At 35.5% G+C, this 23,127-nt stretch overlaps 1 protein-coding gene across 4 annotated transcripts in view; it reads left to right on the forward strand.

Moving 5' to 3' along the window:
• The window catches only part of OPHN1 (oligophrenin 1), a 510,840-nt gene that overhangs the window by 176,956 nt on the left and 310,757 nt on the right, over positions 1-23,127 (forward strand). For all 4 annotated transcript variants that reach the window (XM_032845576.1, XM_032845578.1, XM_032845577.1 and 1 more), the window contains one exon: positions 19,748-19,809. In XM_032845576.1, coding sequence (XP_032701467.1) covers positions 19,748-19,809 — 62 coding nt within the window. The remainder of the gene's footprint in view (positions 1-19,747; positions 19,810-23,127) is intronic.

Genomic DNA, 23,127 nt, shown 5'->3' on the forward strand with positions numbered 1-23,127 from the left:
ACTAGAAGACACTGAATGTGACAGGAAAAAGTTGAGGGGGAGTCAGAGATAAAGACCGGAGAGGTTGCATAAAGGCTATATGAGTCTTGGCAGGTGATGAAAATGAGCAAAGCAGACTGGATATAGGATGGCAATTGATATTCTGTCTCTGTGGCTTGTAATGAGAGGTAGGGCTTGTGACAAACAGAAAAATACATGCTACATCTAAGAGCAGCATCCTTGCATGGGCTCCAGTGATTGTTGCCATCTAAAAATGTACGTCTATATTGCCAGTATCTCTTAATTTTTCCAGAAAATTATACCCAGATATTTTATGCATAGTATTAATTGTTAGCAGTTAAGTCAAATAAAAACACTATGGACTCTGAGAAACAAAAAACTGAGGGTTTTGGAGGGGAGGGGTGGGTGATGGGTGAGCCTGGTGGTGGGTATTAAGAAGGGCACATGTTGCATAGAGCTGGGAGTTGTACATAATCTATGAATCTTAGAACATTGCATCAAAAACTAATGATGTATTTTACGGTGACTAACATAACAATAAAAATTAAAAAAAAAACTAATGATGTATTGTATGGTGACTAACATAACTCAACTAAAAAAAAAAAATCCAAATCAAGAAAAACATACCTATTGACCAAATACAGTGGATGGGTTCGTGATGTTGATGCCTGGGTTAGGCAGTGAGGGGCCTGGAATACCTCATGAAATATTTTGGATTGTATCCTGAAGTTTATGGGGAATAAGACACAGATGGGAAAAGATCAGGAAGGAGACCTAGGCAGATTCCCAAAAGTTTTGACTTAATCCTAAAAATTTGGTGGACCTCACTGGAGAACCTTATACATATATTTTTTTCTTTCCAAGTTTTTATTTAAATTCCAGTTAACATACAGTATTATATTAGTTTCAGGTATAAAATTAAGTCATCTATCACTTATATATAACACCCAGTGCTCATCACAAGTGCCCTCCATAATATCCATCACCTATTTAATCCATACCCCTGCCTATCTCCCCTCTAGAAACTCTCAGTTTCTTCTCTATAGTTAAGAGTCTGTTTCCTTGTTTGCCTCTCTCTTCCCCCCCCCCATGTTTATCTCCTTTGTTTCTTAAATTCCACATATGAGTGAAATCATAAGCTATTTGTCTTTTTCTGACTGACTTATTTCGTTTAGCATAACACACTCTAGCTGCATCCACATCATTGTAATGTCAACATTTCATTCTTTTTAGAACCAAGTAATATTTCATCGTGTGAGAGTGTGAGTATGTCTATGTATGTGTGTGGAAAGATAGATATATATGTGTACATTGTGTACATATGTGTGGACACAAAAATACACACATATATGCATATGTATACACAATATGCACTATATATATGTATGTGTGTATCTGTGTATATATACATATATTTATATATTCTCATATCTGCTTTATCCATTCATCTTCATCAGTCAGTTGACATTTGGTCTCTTATCATAATTTGACTATTGTTGATAATGCTGTTATAAACATCAGTGTGCATGTATCCCTTCAAATAAGTATTTTTGTATCTTAGGGTAAATACCTAGTAGTGCAATTGCTAGATCATTGGGTACTTCTATTTTTAACATTTATATGAATCTCCATACTGTTTCCAGAGTAAATGCATCAGTTTGCATTACCACAAACAGTGTAAGAGTTTCCTCTTTCTCTGCATCCCTGCCAACATCTGTTGTTTCCTGTGTTGTTGATTTTAGCCACTCTGAAAGGTGTGAGGTGGTATCTCACTGTAGTTTTAATTTGTATTTCCCTGATGATCAGTGATTTTGAGCATCTTTTCATGTGTCTGCTGGCCATCTGGATGTCTTCTTTGGAAAAATGTCTATTCATGTCTTCTGCCCAATTTTTAATTGGATTATTTGTTTTTAAGCATTTGTCAGGTATATAATTTGCAAGTATCTTCTCCCATTCTGAAGGTTGCCTTTTAGTTCTATTGATGGTTTCCTTTGCTGTGCAGAAGTATTTTATCTTGATGAGGTCCCAATAGTTTATTTTTGCTTTTGTTCTCTTGCCTCAGGAGACATATCTAGTAAGAAGTTGTTATGGCTGATGTCAAAGGGGTTATTGCTTGTTATGTTCTCCTTTAGGATTTTGATGGTTTCCTGTTTCATATTTAGGTCTTTCTTCCAATTTGAATTTATTTTTGTGTATAGTGTAAGGAAGTGGTCCAGTTTCATTCTTTTGCATGTTGCTGTCCAGGTTTCCCAATACCATTTGTTGAAGATACTGTCTTTTTTTCCATTGGATATTCTTCCCTGCTTTGTCAAAGATTAGTTAACCATATAGTGTAGTCTATTTACATCCAGAGTAATTATTGAAGATACGTACTACTTAGTGCTATTTTATTATTTGTTTTGTTGTTTCTGGAGATTTTCTCTGTTCCATTCTAATCTTTGTTGCTTTTGGTCTTTCCTTCCTACTCAAAGAATCCCCTTTAATATTTTTTTATTACGTTCTGTTAGCCAGCATATAGTACATCATTAGTTTTTGACGTAGTGTTCAATGATTCATTAGTTGCATATAACATCCAGTGTTTATCACAATATGTGCCCTTTAATATTTTTTGCAGGACTGGTTTAGTGGTCATGCACTCCTTTAGTTATTGTTTGGGAAATTTTTTATCTTTCCTTCTATACTGAATGATAGTCTTGCTACTAGATAGAGTATTTTTGGCCACAGATTTTACCCATTCAGCACATTGAATGTATCATGCCACTCTGTTCTGTCTTGTCAAGTTTCTGTGGAGACATCTGCTGCTAACATAGTGGACTTACCTTGTACATTAGGGACTTCCTTTTTCTTGCTGCTTTTAGAAATTTTTCTTCATCACTATGTTTTGCAAGAATTTTTTTTTCTTTTGCAAATTTAACTACAGTATATCTTGGTGTTGGCCTGCTCTTGTTGATTTTGATGAGGGTTCTGTGTGCCTCCTGGATTTGGATGTCTGTTTCCTTTCCCAGATAAGGGAAGTTTTCAGCTATTATTTCCTCAATAAATTTTCTGCCCTCTTTCTCTCTCTGCTTCTTGAGGGACTCTTATGATATGAATGTTATTATGTTTGATGGAGTCACTTAGTTCCCTAATTCCATTCCCATGATCCATCTTTCTTCTTTCTCCATTTTGTTCAGCTTCATTATTTTATCTTCTATATCACATATTCATTCCTCTGGTGTTTCCATCCTCATGGTCTAGTCAGTTTCAAATCTCAGATATTGCATTTTTAATTTAGACCTGATTTGTTTTTAGTCCTTTTATCTCTGTGGTAAAGGTCTTCCTGGTGTCTTCCATGCTTTTACTGAAGCCTAGAGAGTATCCTTATAACTCTTAGTTTAAATTCTGCAGCAGAAATATTACTTATATCTGTTTCAATTAGATCTCTGGCCATGATGTTTTTTTGTTCTTTCTTTTGGGATGTATTCCTCTGTCTTGCATTTTGTTTAGGTCTTTGTCTTCTTCTCTGTGTTAGAAAATCCTGTTATCTTTCTTGCTCCTGAGAGCAGTGGCTTTATGAAGATGAGGTTGTATAATGTCCAGGGCCTGGTGCTTCAGGAAGTGTCTCTAGTGTGTGCTGTATGCATTATGCTGTTGTGTTCTTGGCTGTTCTGTCCCTTAGATCAGTCTTCTACAGTGGTTCTCCTTGTTTGCAGTGTGCAGTGTTTGATCCTTGGCCAGAGTATGGCAAATTTTAACTAGGTATGCTCTCTTCTGCTTTTTAAATGAGACCTAATGCTCTTTGCACTAGAACTGAAGTTTTGCAGAACTCAGTGGTCAGTAGACATGGTGCTTTTGGGGATGTGTGCTTTTTTTCTTGGGAAGGAGCTTGCTCTGCTGGTCCTTAGACACACTCCTGAGAAAAGCAGTACTAGCAGAGTGCAAGGGGATGGGACTTGGTGTATGCAGGTTAGGCAGCCAGGGTTGGTATTGTGCTGTTTTTTGAAGTTCATTTAAGCTGAGGAGCAGGGTATGGAGATGGTAACAGCCTGTTGTTCCTTTGTCTCTAGAGAGTGGAGTCCTTGCTTAGTGCTGTCAGGGAGTGCTCCCAAAAGAGTGAATTATTTTCCCTCATGTGTCCCTGGTGTTTTTCAAATTGTTGTTTTCACAGTGTCTCCATGTTGCTTTCCTGCCTGGATGGCACAGTTCACTTTGGGTTCTATCCCAGCCAAGCCAGCTGATTTTTAAGACTTCATACTTTGGGGACTTGGTGTTGTGGGGAACTGTCCTGGTCTTCTGGGAGAGGGTCTGGCCATGCCAGGACTGATGCAGTTTTAACCCAGAAAAGCAGTCATTGCCAGACCATGAGGGCATGGGACTTGGAGCAAAGCAAGCCAATCTCTAGGTTAGGCAGCTTTAGTAGGTGTGTCTGCACCTATGCTGAAGGGCAGGGAAGTGAAATGGCGCTAGCTGGGTCTTTTGTTCCTCTAGAGGCAATGCCACCTCTTACAGATGCACTCCAAGAAGAAGGACCCGTCTCTTCCAGTGTGTCTTAAGTGATCTTCAGGTCATGCCATCTGACCCTAGGTTACCTGTGTGGCGTCTGTCTAGGAGTAGGGCAGCACCTTCAGGGCTCTATCCTAGCCATACTGTGGAGCTCTAAAACTCCAGTTCTAGAGTACCACTGGTTGCAAAATCTCACAAAAATCTCAGTTCCTCTTGATTTCCCAGACAGTTGCTTTGGGGAAGTGTTTTCCTTGTGTGGTCCCCTGTGTGCTCCTCTCTCCGCATTTGGGTCTCCATCCCCTTTGTAGCATCTGAGATCCATTTCTCCCCCAAACCATGTCTCTGCCAAGAGCCTTGTATTGTAACCCTGAGTTTAAGGCTTGTCATCACTAAGCCGGTTGTCCACTGGGTGAACCCTGGTAGCATAGTCCTCTTTAGAGCAACTGGCTTGTTACCTCTTTCCCAGAAGGTGGAAACTATTAAGTTTCAGCAAGTTGTTTATGTCTAGAGAAAGAAAAAACAGTGTTGTAAAATCTCAGACTACAAATCACATTTCCACTCTAATCATAACATTTTTGAAGAAACTCCTTTGTGGACCAAGAATATTGACTTAAGATCAAACTTGCAGGTAGAAAATTTCATCAGCCACTGATTACTACTTTCTGGGAGTAGATAGTTCAGATAAAGTTCAACATTGTCATTCCAACCCCCCAGCCCCCATACGTTTAATCAACATGCGTAAAATTCATTGCTGAAAACTCACAGGCAATCATAAACCACCTGATTAGAAAGGAATTAATCTCTTGAGGATTTTTCTTGATGTTTTTTCTATAAAACTGGTTGGATCATTTTTTGAGAGGGGTGGCAAAGCTCAGTCAGTTGTTTTAGCATCAAGCATCTTACCGCTTCTGATGGCACTTCCTATGAGGCATCTTAAAAGAAGAAGGATACCTAAAGTGAAAAAGAGAAATACTAATATTGAAGTGTGTATTAAAGAAAAGATCTTGGAGTTAAACCCTGAAGTTTCAGTGGTTTCTAGGAAGTCAGTTGGGGAAAATCTTTCAACTCTTGTGTTATACCACTCCTGGAGTTTCTTGAAGTTCCCAAGCTGGGTATCAGTTTAATATGTGACATTGTCCACAGTCTTGGCTACCTTTACCTATAAGGACATACATAACCTGAACATTTCACCAGACTTCCATAATCCAGACAATGTCTTCTCCAGGGAAAGTCTAGCTCAATGCATGGTCTCCTGTTGTGGTGAGCCCTTGGAGGTTTATACCAAATTATCAGGCTTTATTTCACAAATCTTCTTCAGATCTTAGGGAAAGGGCCAGTTGTAAGGCAACGTGGAATCCTTATAGGAAACTGCACCATCAGGTTTTAGTTCTTCATGAGTCTGAGTCAGATGAGAGGGGAAAAATTGGAGTTGTTAGTTTGGAGGATTATAACTAGATATTAAAGAAAATAGAAAGGATTGAAAATTTGGTATTTACAAATTGGGCACAATAGCAGGATCCAGTCTGATATACAGATAGGTACGAAAACTGTGGTTTTTTTGTTTTGTTTTTGGGTTTTTTTTTTTTTAATTTTAACAGAGAAGGAGAGGAAAAACAGTGAAATCTCAACCAGGGAAGATAGAATTTGCATGCTCAAAAATTAGCCACAATTAACAAGAGGTGCAAAAGCTCAACTAGCTCAAAGACAAAAAAGAGGGTAAAACCGATAATCCAAAAGGGTGTGGTATAGACAGTGCATTGTTATCCATTAAAACAAAATTTCTCTCTCTTTTTTAAAAAAGATTTTATTTGTTTATTTGACACACACAGAGAGAGATCACAAGTAGGCAGAGAGGCAGACAAAGAGGCAGGCTCTCTGCTGAGCAGAGATCCCAATGCAGGGCTTGATCCCAGGACCCCGAGATCATGACCTAAGCTGAAGGCAGAGGCTTAACCCACTGAGCCACTCAGGCACCCCAAATTTCTCTTTTGAGTAAAGTTAATCCCAAAGATAAATTACTCTTTTTTAATATAAATTACTCTTGATCAAAAAATAACCTGGTCTTACTAGATTTGGCCTAATTATTTATATAGTTGCAACCAAGATGGTAATTTGCCATATGGGTCTATTTAAATTTGCTTTGCCAGAAGTTTTCATAAAGACTCTCAGATTCGATTTGTAAAACCTCTTGAGGCTAAGAAGCTGATCTAAGAATTAAGTCTACCAGATTTCATCTGTATTACCTAAATTTGGATGAATTTCTTTCTTCACTAGCTCCCCCAAAATATCCCAAAGTGTTTGGTCCTGCCAGGAGGAGATATTCCTACTTATAAGACTGGAGATTGTGTAACCAGGTATCAGCCTGGTTTCCCCAAGAGGGCTTTGTATTCATTGGCTTTATAAAGTCAACCTTTCCTCCTTAGAAATACCTGGTCACATATATCTGATTTAATGAACATCATTTTCAGATATGTTTTTCCAGGCAAGGCTTGGTTGCATAACCAATGTTTTCAATCCTGTCCTGATGATGAAGAGGTCAGGCTGTTGTTAAACCTATGCAAATAATTATGTATTTTTGGAAATAAGAATATTTAATGTGAATTTATTAATCATGGAGAGGTTTTGGAAGAGAGAATAAGATATCATTTAGAAATGTTTGATTTCTTATTATAAAAGCATAATCCACTAATTGTTATGACTTACACATAGCATATGAAATAAGAGAAATGCATTCCTTATATTTCCAAATGGAATATTATGTCGTCAGTAATATTCTGAACAAAACCCTCAGTCATCCTTTATCAGTTTATTTAGTCCTATGAAATTAATTTTTGCTCCATTTCATTGTGCATTAACAGTCATATTAATTCACTTAATTCTCAATTAGAGTTCTAGAAATCCTGACTCAGTTCACTTGTATAACCTCAGAGTTCTTTATAAAGTGCCATCAGGGGCACCTGGGTGGCTCGATGGGTTAAGCCTCTGCCTTTGGCTCAGTTCATGATCTTGGGATCCTGGGATCAAGCCCCTCATCGAGCTCTCTGCTCAGCAGGGAGCCTGCTTCTCCCTCTCTCTCTGCCTGCCTCTCTGTCTACTTATGATCTCTCTCTTTCTGTCAAATAAATAAATATTTTTTTAAAAAGTGCCATTAGAGGCATGTACATGGAAGTACATGGTACATCCCTTTTCCATGGAGTTCTGAGAAAATTCTTTGTTAACAGTAAAGTACTCTGGCTTGTAGCCCATTGCAAGTGTTTTCTTGGGTGCATCAGTTTAAAATATATATAAAAATTATAGATAAGGAAAAGATTTAAATGACTGTGGCTTAATACTAATCATTTTCAAAAGTGAAAGATCTGATGAGAGTTCATTACAAGAAAAATAATGCAACTAACAAAGACCTGTGGTTGTCTCTGTGACATTCAAAACAACATAAAAGTCAATCTAAGGAAAGATTTTAGACAAAATATGTATGAACATAATGATTTCTATTTTTCAAGGAGTGGATATTAAATGTAACTTATAAAAATGGATGAATACAATCTTTACAAAGGAAAAAAACCTCCAGCTATATTGTAATAATGCTGACATAGCAATCATATAGTTAGAATATACCAAGAATATATCAAGAATGTCAAGTAAAGAAAATTAATAATCTGGAATAGGTCCTAAATATCTATATATTGATAAGGTAGCATAGATAAATGATGTGTGTCTCCAGTTGAAACCACTAACATGACCATGCTAATTTCATATTATAGAAGTAATGTTACAATCAAGTTGACATTAACAAATAAGTTAAAACTGATAACACTATAGTATTGTCTAATATTAGGCAAGGTAGCACTAGGACTCTGATAAATAGAAAGAAATCATGGACAAAGAGGGCATTGATAATTCTCTAGGAACTTTCTGTACAGCATACAATAGGTGAAACATGTATATTGAAACACTTAGTGAATACAAATTTAAACTAGGGAAGGCTAAACATTTTTTTTTCTGTTTTGACAGTGCTTCCTATGCAACACAGGTGATAAAACTAAAAGCACCAAAGCTGTGCACTGGAGAGTTAAGGATGTGGTATATTCAGATTATTGCCATTAGGGAGAAAATTAATGAGGAACATTTCAAAGAAAGGAAACGTGGGGTATTATAGGGGTGAGTAGACAAGGGAGCCATCTGTGAGTCTTATGGGAGTCACAAAGAGAGATGAAGGTGGGTCTTATATTTGAAGGCAGGATGGTCCTTAGCAGGTTAGCTGTTTTGCAGAATACGGAAGGGTGAGACATGTCTTGACAGTTGCTTTCTTGGAGCCCAGGGCTCAGATAAAGTTTAGCATTTATCTGAAGTTTGACATTTAACTTCTCTGTGTTAAGACAGATTACAAATAGCTATCATTCAATGACGGGCTACTATGTGCAAAATGCTTTGCCTGTGTTATCTAATTTTCAGAACATTTCTAAGAGACAGGCTAATGGAGATTAAAAAAACACTTGCCCAGCATAATAAAGCTAATACGTAGCTTGCGTGGGATTTAAAGTCAGTTCTTGATTCTAAAGTTTATAGATACATGTTTTCCACTCAATGAATTACACTTATTTTGATGTGTTTCCTTCCACTCCTTTTCTTTGGTCTAAGCATAATTTTCTGTATATAGTTATGATCATATTTTATGTACACTTTTTATTTACAATTTTTGTATTCTTTTTTCATATAATGTTTCACCTTAAGCATTTTGTCATGTTTATAAAATGTGTACTGCTCCTTTTTAATGGCTATAGTAATAGTCCATTAAGTAGATGTACTTAATCATTCTGCAATCATTGAACATTTTATTTGTTAACAGTTGTTCATTATCATTAATAATGTTGAATGCCTTTGGGCATCAATGTTTCTTCCTCTGTATAGGATTACTTTTTAGGTGTGGTTTCCTAGAAATGAATTTACTAGCTAAAAGAGTATAGTTTTAAGCCTTTTGATCCATATTGTCAGCCTTCATTGGAAAGTTACAACCTTTTTGGATGACATGGTATAATAGTGTAAGGAAGTATTGACCTTGCTAAACCTCAGTTTTCTCATTAATAAAATGGTAATAATGAATAAGACATGAGAAGCATCTAGGATATTGTCTTTCCTTTCCTCTACCTTAACCTTTTGCTCTTTCTCCCTTGAAATTTTCTAGGGATAGTTATTTTTTTCTGGACTATCATTTTAATACTCTGGGGCTGGTAGGCATTATTGAAGAGTATTTGTTGGAGGAGGTCATGGAGAATATGTGACCTCTGCACCCATGAGCTGGATCCTGGCAATTGGAGGCTTATGTCCCCTACCCCTGTCCAAATTTCCTTCTCTGCTCCCCAAGGCTGCCACAAGGATATAGCCTTAAGATAGTGATGTGGTGGTAAGACCATCTAGATAGTATATGTGATTGAACCAAGTTAAGACCTCTATAAAAACTTTTAAGATCTGGTAAGTGGGTGCAGGTATCTACTCATCTTATTGTCAGCCAAGACAAACATTGGATGTATGTTTCCTTTGCCTAATTAAACTATCACCTACTAATCTTTCTTCAGTCTCTCCCCAATCTCTGCTTATGAGGACCAATTTCAGATACTCCTGGGAGGCTCCCTAGGAGTTTTCAAACCAACAGTATTTCAGTCAATTTCTTAAGCTATGTCTTGTGGTGAGGAGGGCAGGGGATATTGTTGACAGCGGTGGTGGTGACACTGGTGGTTATGCAGGTCTGTTTTCTTCTTTTTCTAGCCATTTCTTTCTTTTTTTTTCATTTTGTTATTGAAGTATATTTGGCATAAATATTATATTGGTTTCATGTTTACAACATAGTTATTCAACAACTCTATATGTTATGCTATGTTCACCTCAATTATAATGACTACCATAAAAGACTATTACAGTATCATTGACTGTATTTCCTATGCTGTATCTTTATTCCCATGCCTTATTCCTCCTCACCCATTGTGTCCTTACTCTCACCCCTATCCCCTCAGGCAATAGTTTGTTCTCTTTAATTATGGGTCTGATTCTGCTTTTTTGCTTATTAATTTGTTTTATTTTTTTAGATTGCACATTTAAGTAAAATCATATGGTATTTGTCTTTGTCTTGGTTCATTTAGCATAATATCCTCTAGATGATCCTCTAGATCCATCCATGTTGTTGCAAATAGCAAGAACTCATTCTTTTTTATAGCTGAGTAATATTCCTGTGTGTGTGAGTGTGTGAGTGTGTGTGTGTGTGTATGTTTCACATCTTCTTTATCCATTCACCTAACAGCAGACACTTGGGTTGCCTCCACACCTTGGCTATTGTAAATAATATTGCAATAAACATTGGAGTGCATATATCTTTTCAAATTAGTGTTTTTGTTTTCTTTTGGTAAATACCCAGTAGGGAAATTACTGGAATTTCTATTTTTAATATATTGAAGAACCTCCATCTAGCTTACCATAGTGGCTGAACCAATTTACATTCCCACCAACAATGCATCAGGGTTCCTTTTTCTCCACATCCTTACCAACACTTGTTGTTTCTTGTCTCTTGATTTTAGCCATTCTGACAGGCGTGAAGTGATATCTCATTGTGGTTTGATTTGTATTTCCCTGATGATTAGTGATGTTGAGCATCTATTCATGTTTGTTTTGGCCATCTGTATGTCTTCTTTGGAAAAATATCTCTTCAGGTCATCTGCCCATTTTTAAATCAGATTATTAGTTTTTATGGTATTGAGTTGTGAGTTCTTCATAGATTTTGGATATTAACCCCTTATTGCATATATCATTTGCAAATATCTTCTCCCATTCAATAGTTGTTTTTTTTTGTTGTTGTTTGTTTGTTGATGGCTTCCTTTGCTGTGCAAAAGCTTTTTATTTTGGATTTTTTCCAATAGTTTATTTTTGCTTTTGTTTCCCTTGCCTTGGGAGATGTATCTAGAAAAATGTTGCTATGGCTGATGTCAGAGAAATTGCTGCTTGTGTTTTCTTCTAGGATTTTTATGGTTTCAGGTCTCATATTTAGGTCTTTCATCCATTTGCTTGTTGATACTGAGTTGTGCAGATTCTTTATATATGTTGGATATAAACCCCTTATCAAATATATCATTTGCAAATACCTCTTCCCATTCAGTAGGTTGCCTTTTGTTGTGTTGATGGTTGTCTTTGCTGTGCAGAAGCTTTTTATTTTGTTGTATTCCCAATAGGTTACTTTTTACTTTTGTTTCCCTTGCCTGAAGGGAGATATATCTATCTATCTATCTATCTATCTATCTATATATATATATAACTATGTTGCTTAAATTGGTGTTTAAGGGTTAATGCTTATGTGGGGTTTTTTTGTATCTTTCCATTCCATTTTGTTTCTTAACATCTTAGTTTAATTTTATTTTTTTCAGTGTTCCAAGATTCATTGTTTATGCACCATACCCAGTGCTCCATGCAATATGTGCCCTCCTTAATACCCACCACCTGGCTCAACTATCTCCCAATCCCCTCCCTTATGTGTGTTTTTAAGGTATTTTTATGGTTTCAGTTTTCACATTTAGGTCTTGAATTCATTTTGAGTTTATTTTTGTGTATGGTGTAATAAAGTTTCTTTTGTATGTAGCTGTACAGTTTTCTCTACACTATTGAAAAGGCTACATTTCCCCATTGTATATTATTGCTTCCTTCCTTGTAGATTAGTTGACCATATGATTATGGGTTTACTTCTGGCCTGTCTATCCTGTTCCATTGGTCTATGTTCTATTTTGTGTCCATACTATATTGTTCTGGGTACTATAGATACCTCCAGCTTTGTCCTTCTTTCTCCAGATTTCTTTGTCTATTTGTAGTCTTTTATGGTTCCATATGAATTTTAGGATTGTTGTAGTTCTATAAAAGATATTATTGGTATTTTGATAGGGGTTGCATTGAATCTATAGATTGTTTTGGGTAGACTAGGCATTTTATTAGTATTAATTTTTCCAGTGAACAAGAATGGTGTAACTTTTCTTTTGTGTCATCTTCAATTTCTCTGATCAATGTCTTACAGATTTCAGAGTATAGGTCTTTCACCTCCTTGGTTTATTTTTTTCCTAGGTATGTTATTCTTTTTGGTGCAATTGTAAATGAAATTGTTTTCTTAATTTCTCTTTCTGCTACTTTGTTATATGTATTGAAGAATACAACTGATTTCTGTGTATTAATTTAACTAATTTCTTTATCCTGCAACTTTACTGAAATCATTTATTAGTTCTAAAGTAGGGGGAAAATGGAAATGGTGAGTGATGCTAATGAGTTTGTAATTTCTTTTAGGGTTGATAAAAATGATCTGAAATTATATAATGATGGTGGTTGCACAACTTTGAGTATATACTAAAAACCACTGAGTTGGATACTTTAAAATGGTACATTTTATGGTATGTAAGTAATGTCTCAAAAAAATGTTACCATTTAGCTAAAGCTAAATATTGTCAAATTTTTCATTTTTTTCCTCATGAATGATGAACCCTGACTAATTTTAAAAATCTACCTGCTGGTAGTAGTAGCTTCCCCCATCTCTTTTTGATAATCTCTTCAGGTGGTATTTAGTAACCTAATCTTCAGTTATCTCTACCTGGAGAGTTGTGGGCAGTCAGACAGTGGAAGGACCTTAGATCTTGCAGCAAGACAGGTCAGAATTTGATAGGTAAGATTGTCATTTACATCTTGCATGACCTTGAACAAGTTGCTTAGCTTCGGTGAGCCTTCATAGTCTCATGTTCAATTTAAGGATAATTACATGTCCCTAATAAAGTTATTGTGAGTATTAAGCTGTCAAACAAAGGGCTTTATCTATTTATGTTTCAGGAAATTAACCTTTTCCTTTAAATGTTCCAATATGACATGCATTGCATTTCTTTTAGAGGCACACTGATCTTGCCTGGAAAAATGCTAGAATAAGAAAAAAAAAATCTCCCTGACTCCTTCTATAGTGTTAACCTTAGAAATAGGACAGTTACTTTATCAGCAAAAATGGATTTATTTGGGAATAAGAGAGGATTACAATTCAGGACAAGTAAGTTATGGCAAAACCATAGGCAAGTTCAGTAAACAAAGAAAAGAAACATTATTTTATGGGAAGGAGAAAGTTAAGAGGGGTTATAAAAGTCCATTGGAAAAAAAGCAAGAGTTTAGGGTAATGACTTTCTCCTTGGCTGAGTTGTAGGGGTAGTTGATATCTGTAGGAGATGCAATGTACATTTTTCCCTGTTGAGGCCTATAATCAATTATTCTTTCCTTCTGGGGAATCTTCCCTTAGGGGCTGTAATTGATGATTGTTCCCTTAATTGACATTGAGTAGTATGCCTCCCCCTTCCAGCCCTTCCTTCTAAAGCATCCTGAGTTCAGTTTAGTTAGGTTTCCCTTTATTAATTTTCACAGTAGTATACAGTATTTGGGGACAGAAGTCAGAGAACATTTCCCTTTTCTTCCTATTTACTCTTCCTGATTAGACTATTTTTTTTCCTCTGTGTTGAACTTGAGCTTTTAATTTGCAGTGTTTACAAAGGTGACCTCCCTGGGTATGTAGAGCAGCTTGATTCTTAGAAGAAAAGAATGTCATTGGTGTCCTATATTGACCTAGAACTTAGTTTCTTTGGTACTAGGAGTTCTGGATTAGTTGTCCAGTTCTCTTGGGAGGGAAAATCTATTTTTGATTAAAAATATTAATATGAATACATTTATTTTCTAAGCTTTCAGTATGTTTTCTTTAATTCAGATATCATTTGAGAATATACTTCCTGTTTCTGGTGAGAAGTTGTGAACTTTAAAATAATAGTTACCAGAATTTGAAGGGACACTAAAGACTATTTAACTCATCTTCTTTTTTATATGTGAAGACCATGAAGTCCAAGAAGTTACTTGCCCACTCACCTTGCCAGTAGTTGGCAGAACTGGCAGTGGAAGAGTAGGAAGTTGGGAGGGGGGAGAAGGGATTAGGTTTATTGCCTACTGTGTGTTGGCACTTTGGATTTACCTTCTGATTTAGTTTTTATAACGACACTCTCAGATAGATATATTATGCCTCTTTGACAAGTGAGGCAACTGAAACTCAGTTAAGTTACTTATCAAAAGTTGTAGAGCAAGAAGATGATAAAATGTGGCTGCAAGTCTAGTTCTCTCTCTAAGTCATGCTTTTTTTTTATTTCACTAAGCTGTCCCTAAACTAGAATCCTCTATATCTATCACCCTAATAATAGATGTTTCTATCATGTCACATGCCCTTCTTATCTATAATCCCACAAAAACTCTTCAGGAACCCGAGGAAAAACAAAATTAGAATGCAGGGAGTTGGAATTTATCTTAATATTAAGGAAAGAGATTTAAATAAAGACATCCTGAAAGCAAGGAATGGCCTGCCTTAGGAGAAAGTGAGCCCTGTCATTTAGGTGACTTACAGTACTGGGCAAACTAGGGCTTGGGGATTTCCTAGAATAAGGGGCTTCCAGTTTAATAACGGTGACAGTCCTTGGCATGATAAGACAAGTTGGTCATCACTACTCTCACTGGAAGAGTGTTAGCATAGACTGGATAGTTCCTCAAGGTTTGAAGCATTGCATGAAGAGTTGGATAAGATCATCTGAGTTCATTCTGTTAACTAGAGAACAAGATGTTTACCTTGTTGTTTTTGTTTTTGGAGCTAATGTCCAAATTCTGATAAAATTAGGTCAGAAGGCTGGTAGTTAAATATAATAATAACAACAACACAAAAAAGAAACAAAAGAGTACCTGGGTCTTACTGCTCTCTGTACAACACAACATAGTTTTATTATCGTTATTTTGTCCTGTTCATTCATTTTTGTGTTATTTCAATATAAGAATATACTCTTGGGTAATTAAGCTTTATTTTCTGACTCAGCTTCTGAGTGTTCACCACTGCAATTGTATCAGTCAAGCTATATGACATTTAGCAAGTGAATCTGGGCTTAAATGATCTCAAGGGGGGGGCAGTAGCAATGGTATCTATGCTTCCCAGATGATTCTAATATTTAGCCAGTGTCAAGTATCACAACCTTAAATCAAAGAAGGAACAGAACTAACATTTATTGAATCACTATCATGTGTTCTGGGACCTGTACTTGATGTTATCTTGTTTCATCATCAAATAACCCTGTGAGGAATTACTATTTCTAGGCAAGTAAAGTTGGTCTCAGAGAATTTGAGTAACTTGTCAAAGGTCATAGCTAGTATGTTGAATGTGCTTTTTAATCAGCCACAGTGCTTCTAAAAACAAGAAAAAACACTCAACCTTTATAAAATCTGTTGGCAACTCATTATTCAATTATATCTCCATAATGTCTCGGATGTAACAATTACTAATAGCTTCATTTTACAGATGGAGAAGTTGAGGCATGGAAAGGTTAAATTGAGAAATTTTTCTAGGTTGTTAAGTAGCAGAGCAGAGATTCAAACTCAGGTCTCAAGATTTTAGCTCTCTCTCTTTTTTTTTAATACAGCAAACCCATTGCCCCTCACCTAATCATTTGCTTGTCTATGAAATGAGTGAAACCCTAGCTACTCCTAAGGATGTCTGTGGTGATGATGTCTGTGAAGATTAAATTAAATACTAGCTATGAAAGAACTCATGGAAAACCACAGGCCAATATTCCTGATGAATACAGATGTAAAAATTCTCACTAAAACATTAGAAAGCAGAATTCAGAAGCACATTGGAAGGAGCATATACCAGGATCAAGTAGGATTTATCCCTGGGGTGCAAAGATGGTTCAACAAATGCAGATCAATAAATTTTATATATTACATTAATAGAATGAAAGGTAAAAATCAATGATCATTTCAATTGATGCAGAAAAACCATTTGACAACTCTCAAAAACAAAAGGCCAGGACCAGAATTCACAGGTGAATTCTATCTAATATTTAAAGAAGAGCTAAAGCCTGTTTTTCTCAAACTATTCCAAAAAATGCAAGAGGAAGGAAAACTTTATTCTGTGAGGCTAGTATCACCCTGATACCAAAACCAGATAAAGATACCACAAAAAAGAGGATTATAGGCCAATATCTCTCATGAATATAGATGCAAAAATCCTTAACAAAATATTAGCAAACCAAATCAAACAATATATTAAAAAATCATACACCATGATTAAGTGGGATTTATTTGTGGGATTCAAGGTGGTTCAATATTTGTAAAACAATCAATGGATACATCACATCAATAGGAGAAAGGATATCATTTCTATATCATTTCAATAGATATAGAAAAAGCATTTGACAGAGTACAATATCCATTCATGATAAAATCCCTTTGCAAGACAGGTGTAGAGGGAACATACCTCAACATAATAAAGGCCTTATATGAAAACTGTACAGCCAATATCATACCTGTTGAAAAACTGAGAACTTTCCCCTTAAGGTCAGGAAGAAGACAAGGATGATCACTCACCACTTTTATTCAATGTGGTATTGAAGTCTTAGCCACAGCAATTAGACAATCTAAAGAAATAAAAGGCATCCAAATTGGTAAGGAAGAAGTAAAAATGTCACTATTTTTAGATGACATGATACTCTATATAGAAGACACTAAAGACTCCACAAAAAAAACTACTAAAACTGATAAATGAATTCAGTAAAGCTACAGAATGCAAAATAAATGTACAGAAATCTGTTGCATTCCTGTACATTAATAATGAAACAGCAGAAAGAGAAATGAGGGAATTGATCCCATTCACAGTTGCACCATAAACAATACAACATCAAAGAATAAACTTAACCAAGGAGGTGAAAGACCTATGCTATGAAAACTATAAAACACTGATGAAAGAAATTGAAGATAATGTAAACAAATGGAAGACCATTTCATGTTGATGGGTTTGAAGAACAAATATTGTTAAAATGTCTATACTACACAAAGCAATCTACAGATTTAATGCAATCCTTATCAAAATACCAACAGCATTTTTCACAGAGCTAGAACAAACAATCTTAAAATTTATATGGAATCACAAAAAGCAGTCTTGAAAAAGAAAAACAAAACTGGAGATATTGAAATTTCAGATATCAATTTATATTACAAAACTTTAGTAATCAACACAATATGATATTGGCATAAAAATAGAAACATAGGTCAATGGAACAGAACAGAAAACCCAGAAATTAACCCATTATTATATGGTCAGTTAATCTTTGACAAAAGAGGAAAGAATGTACAATAAAAAAGACTGTCTTCAACAAATTGTGTTTGGGAAAACTGGACAGCAACATGCAAAAGAATGAAAATGGACTACTTTCTTTCACCATACACAAAAAACAAACTCAAATTGGATTAAAGACCTAAATGTAAGACCTGAAACCATAAAAACTATTAAAAAGAGCACAGACAGCAATGTCTCTGCATCAGCTGTAGCAACATTTTTCTAGATATGTGCCCTGAGGCAAGGTAAATAAAAGCAAAAATAAACTATCAGGACTACACTAAAATAAGTTTCTGCACAAAGAAGGAAATAATCAACAAAACTAAAAGGCAACCCACCAAATGTGAGAGGATATTTGTAAATAGGATATCCAATAAATGGTTAATATCCAAAATATGTAAAGAACTACTACAACTCAATGCCCAAAGAACAAATAATCCAATAAAAAATGGGCAGAAGACATGAACAGACATTTTTCCAAAGAAGACATAAATATGGCCAACAAACACATGAAAAGTTGCTCAACATCACTCATTATCATGAAAATGCAAATCAAAACTAAAATGAAATATCACTTCACTCCTGTCAGAATGGCTAAAATAAAAAATACAAGAAAAAAGTGTTTATGAAGGTATGGAGAAAGAGGAAACCTTTTGCACTATTGGTGGGAATGCAGATAGGTACAACCACTGTAGAAAACAATATGGGGGTTCCCCCCCAAATTAAAAATAGAACTAACCTACAATCCAGTAATTGTGCTACTGGATATCTACCCCTAAAATATGAAAACATTCATTTATTTTTTTTTTTATTTTTTTTTTATTTTTTTTTATAATTTTTTTTTATAATTTTATTTTTTATAAACATATATATATATATATTTTTCCCCCAGGGGTACAGGTCTGTGAATCTCCACGTTTACAAACTTCACAGCACTCACCATAGCACATACCCTACCCAATGTCCATAACCCCCCCCAACCCCCCTCTGCCCAGCAGCCCTCAGTTTGTTTTGTGAGATTAAGAGTCACTTATGGTTTAAAGGGTTATATGCACCTCTATGTTTATAGCAGCATTATTTTCCATAGCCCAATTGTGGAAGCAGCCCAAGTGTCCATTGATAGATGAATGGGTAAAGAAGATATGGTATGTGTGTGTATTAATATTTTATCTGTATATCTATGTATCTTAGATATATATAATGGGATAAGACAGTCTAGTGCTGAGAAAGCTAGATATTCACATGTGAAAGAATGATAGTAGATCCTAAACTTACACTGTTCACAAAAGTTAACTTGAAATGGATTAGACTTAAATGTAAGACCTGAAACCATAAAATTCCTAGAAGAAAACATGGGGAAAAATCTTCTTGATAGGGTCTTGACAGTTTTTTCGATATAACACCAAAGGAAAAGCAACAACATAAAAAAAATTAACAAGAGGGATTACATCAAACTAAAATTCTTGTGCACAGCCAAAGAAAAAAAATCAACAAAATGAAAAGGAAACCTAAGGAATGGGAGAAAATATTTACAAATCATGTATCTGGTAAGGGGTTAATAGCCAACTCTGACAAACTCAATATAAACAACTCTGACAACTCAATAGCAAAACAAACAAATAAAAAAAACAAATAAAAATGGGCAAAAGATTTGAATTGATATTTTTCCAAAGAAGATACTGAAATAGACAAGAGGTACATGAAACTTGATTAACATCACTAAACGTAAGGGAAATGCAATTAAAATCACAATGTCCCTCAGTTAGAATGGCTTTCATGAAAAAGAAAGAGATGACAAATGCTGGTGAGGATGTGGAGAAAAAGGAACAGTACACTGTTGGTGGAAATGCAAATTGGTGCAGCTACTGTGGAAAATAGAATGGAGGTCCCTCAAAAAATTAAAAATAGAAGGAAGGAAGGATAAAGAAAAGAAAAGAAACATTCAACAGGCATTGAACACATTCTCCTATTGGCCTTAGGTTTGATGCCTTCCCCTAGTGTCCACCTTGCAGCACTGATCTCTGCCCACTTCCCTACCAAGTACTCTGATTAATTTGGTTTATTTTTATTCTGTCCTAGCTGAATCCTTCAAGGAATTTGCCGAATTGCTCAACGAAGTAGAAAATGAGAGGATGATGATGGTAGGTCTCTAACACTGGATCTTGAACTGATGGCTTGGCTGATTTTGGAGATTTTTCTCTCCTCATTAATTGGATTAATAGTCTGTTGTTTCAGTTTCTGTCTCATGGCTGTTTAGAACAATAAAGATATTTAGGAAATAGATCTGATTATTCTATTTCAAGATTTACCCTGGGAGTTTAGCATTATGTAGAGAGAAATTAATGTGGAAATTCCATTCCTGTTCATATCAGGGAGAAGGGGTTTGAAGGACATTAAACCGAGCTATTGAACATGTAGAAAGAAATTGTGGCCCTTAATTCTTTAAATTATTCATTTATTTATCTGTTTCTCTGCTTATAGAAAGCTTTATTTATATTTGACATATAATTGTTTTATTTAAATCTGTGTGAAGACTTTTCCTTATATTTAAATTCTATTTCTTAAAATAATAGACATTTTTTAGAACACTTTTAGTTTTACAGAAACACTGATTGGAAAGTATAGAGAGATTTCACATAATCCCTTTCTTCTGTTTTGATTACTGTAGCTTTGTAGTAAGACTTAATGTTATGTATAAACTTCAGAATCAGTTTGTCAGTACCCACAAAATAAATTGCTGGGATTTTTATCAGGATTATATTCAATCTATAGAACAAGTTGGGATAAGCTGACATCCTGAGAATATTGTCTTCATATTTATGAACATGGGTTATCTCTCCATTTATTTAACCCTTCTTTGACTTCTTTCATCAGTTTTGTAGTTTCCTTACATAGATCTTGTACATATTTTGTTAGATATATTCCTAAGTATTTCATTTTTTGTGAATTCTATTTTATCAGCTTAAAAAATAATCTTTTTGTCTGGTCCCTAGACAAGCAGCACCAGTGTCACCTGGGAAATTGTTAGAAATGCAGGTCTTTGGCCCCACCCCAGACCTGTTTGGACTAAAATGTAGAAGTTAATCTAAGTTGGTCAATATTTATTTTTATTAGGGTTGTGAGGGTAATGATGGAACTTTGTAGAGGGCGATGAGAATTCTATCTTCCTTTTCTTAATAGGATGACTTCCTATGGGCAGTTCAGTTTTGTTAAGCCTATTTATTCAATATCCAGATTCTTTCATCTGTCATTACTCATCCTTTTCAACAGTGTGATACTGGCTTCCAAGAATACCGCTATCATATCAACTAGGCTCCTAGAGAAGTGGGATTGAAGGCAGGACTTGAAGGTAGGGGAAGTAGAGACTTGGGTGATACAATGGCAGTGCCACTAATTGTTAATTTCAAATTAATTATGGTATTTCATTGTTTTTTTTCCATATGTATAATGTGGAAAATAATCCCCACCTCCCAAGGTTGTTATAAGAACTCCAAATGATATAATGAATACGAAAGTGTTCTATGAATAGCAAAAAACACTTATTCAGTGAGTGTTGTTTGTAGTTTACTTTTGTTACTCCCAAGATTCTGCTTATGGAAATTTGACTTGGGAATTTTCTTAGATTAAGAGACTTGCTTCTAAGGATATTAATGAGAGACCAATATGAGTAGTTTCTCTGGAGTCTGGTAGATGGTCTCCGTAGCTAATCTATACTCTACTAAATGTTTTCTTCTGCCTGAAGAGTTTGTGGACTACTGCCAATGTTGATCTCAAAGGCATTCAACTACATTTCATTCATATACCACTAGAAATCTTAACTGTTCTTCTCTTCAGCTCTCATTGTTTCTTGATCTCTTTTATTTATCCAGTTACAAAGCTCTAAAATATTAAAGTAGGACTCATCTTTTAAGATACTGTTTTTCTCACCCTTCTTGCTGGCTCTTTTCCACAGGATTGACTCATTTTCTTCTGTCTTTCATTATATCGTGCCTTTTTGTCCCCACAACTCTTCTCTTCAATCATGTATTGAGTGTTGGCTCTCCATTTCCCATTTAATTCTAGGAATGCCATAAAGGTTAGGCTCAATGAGGGCCTTTCACAACATGCCAGGAATTCATTGCTTGACTGCACCTCTCCCTTTTTCTAGAACTGTGGTAAAAATACTCCTTATCCCAACATGGATAATCTGGGAGGTATTAAACAGCTTTTTATTCTTTCTATAAGAAGAGACCTAAAGAAGCTTTAGAACAGGAAGGAAGTTCACAGCTCTAGCCTGTAATAATCGAAAATGTCTAGTCATTCTTGTAAATGAACTTAAATTGTGGAAGCAATTATGGAGGAAAGAATTGAGGGGGAGCATTCCAACTGTGATGTTCTTAAATAGTACCCTAGGGATATTGTATCACCTCAGAAGTTGGCCTTGGAAAGTCTGGATAACAGACTTCCTATTTGATTAACTTTTGGCTTGCTTTTCTGACTCTGAAGGGAATCCTATTAGCAATGTGCAAGTTCTGTCTTTGAGGACTGCAGAGAATGACCTAAAGAGAACCATACTGTTTCAAGCAGTATATCCTCAAAGACTCCTGGGTGATTAGTTAACCATCAAAGATTTGTGAACAGTTCTAACCTGCTGGATTGAGTACCGTCTCTAATCTGCTAAATGCCTATCTAGTGTTAACTGGGATTCATTCAATAGGAACCTGATTAGCTAAACTTACTAATATGTTTAGAGTGTCGCTTATCATGCTGGGGGTTCTACCCTGAGATAGCAGTAGGAGCTTTTCTGCTAGAGAGTTTAGGGAATGGATTCAGTGATCAGAAAGGGGAATAAATATCATGTTTAATTAAAAGTGCTTTTTTGAATAGTTGCTAGACTTCTAAGGGATTTAAGGATAAAATAAAATGAAACAAAAACAAAAACAAAAACAAGCCAAGCTTCAGTGTGATCTTTTCCTATATCTCTAGCTCTGTGTTCTGGTATAAAGTATTATAATAACCAATGAGTGTCAAAGAGAGTAAATGCTCAGAGTATCTATTTGAGTTGTGGGAGACTGGGAGCAATATTATAATCAATGTGATCAAGGGAGTACTATGGTCTCCAATTTCAGTGAATCATGTACTAGTTTTCTAGACAGAGACAGGGCCAAACATTCAAAAAGCAGTAGCTTTATGGACCCCTCGTAAGCAGTGGCTAGCACACCTGCTTATAGAAGAAAATTCTCTTTGAAACATAAAAACTGGCAACTGTGCCATCCTTGGGTTGCCTGTGTATGCAAGGGCTCAGCTGAAATTCCATATGGAAGTTTGAGACATACTATTCTCCTTAGAAATGGTATGTTCACTTCGTAGTCAAAGCTAAACTTCCTCAGTGTGTCCCAGGTAATCACTATTTGTGTCACCTTTGTGAAAGTGGACAATGTTTTTCTAAGTGTCTGTTGCTGCATAACAATGTATTCCAA

Source organism: Lontra canadensis, unplaced genomic scaffold (genome assembly GCF_010015895.1).
Source record: "Lontra canadensis isolate GAN:19392208 unplaced genomic scaffold, GSC_riverotter_1.0 scaffold166, whole genome shotgun sequence".
Lineage (NCBI taxonomy): Eukaryota > Metazoa > Chordata > Mammalia > Carnivora > Mustelidae > Lontra > Lontra canadensis.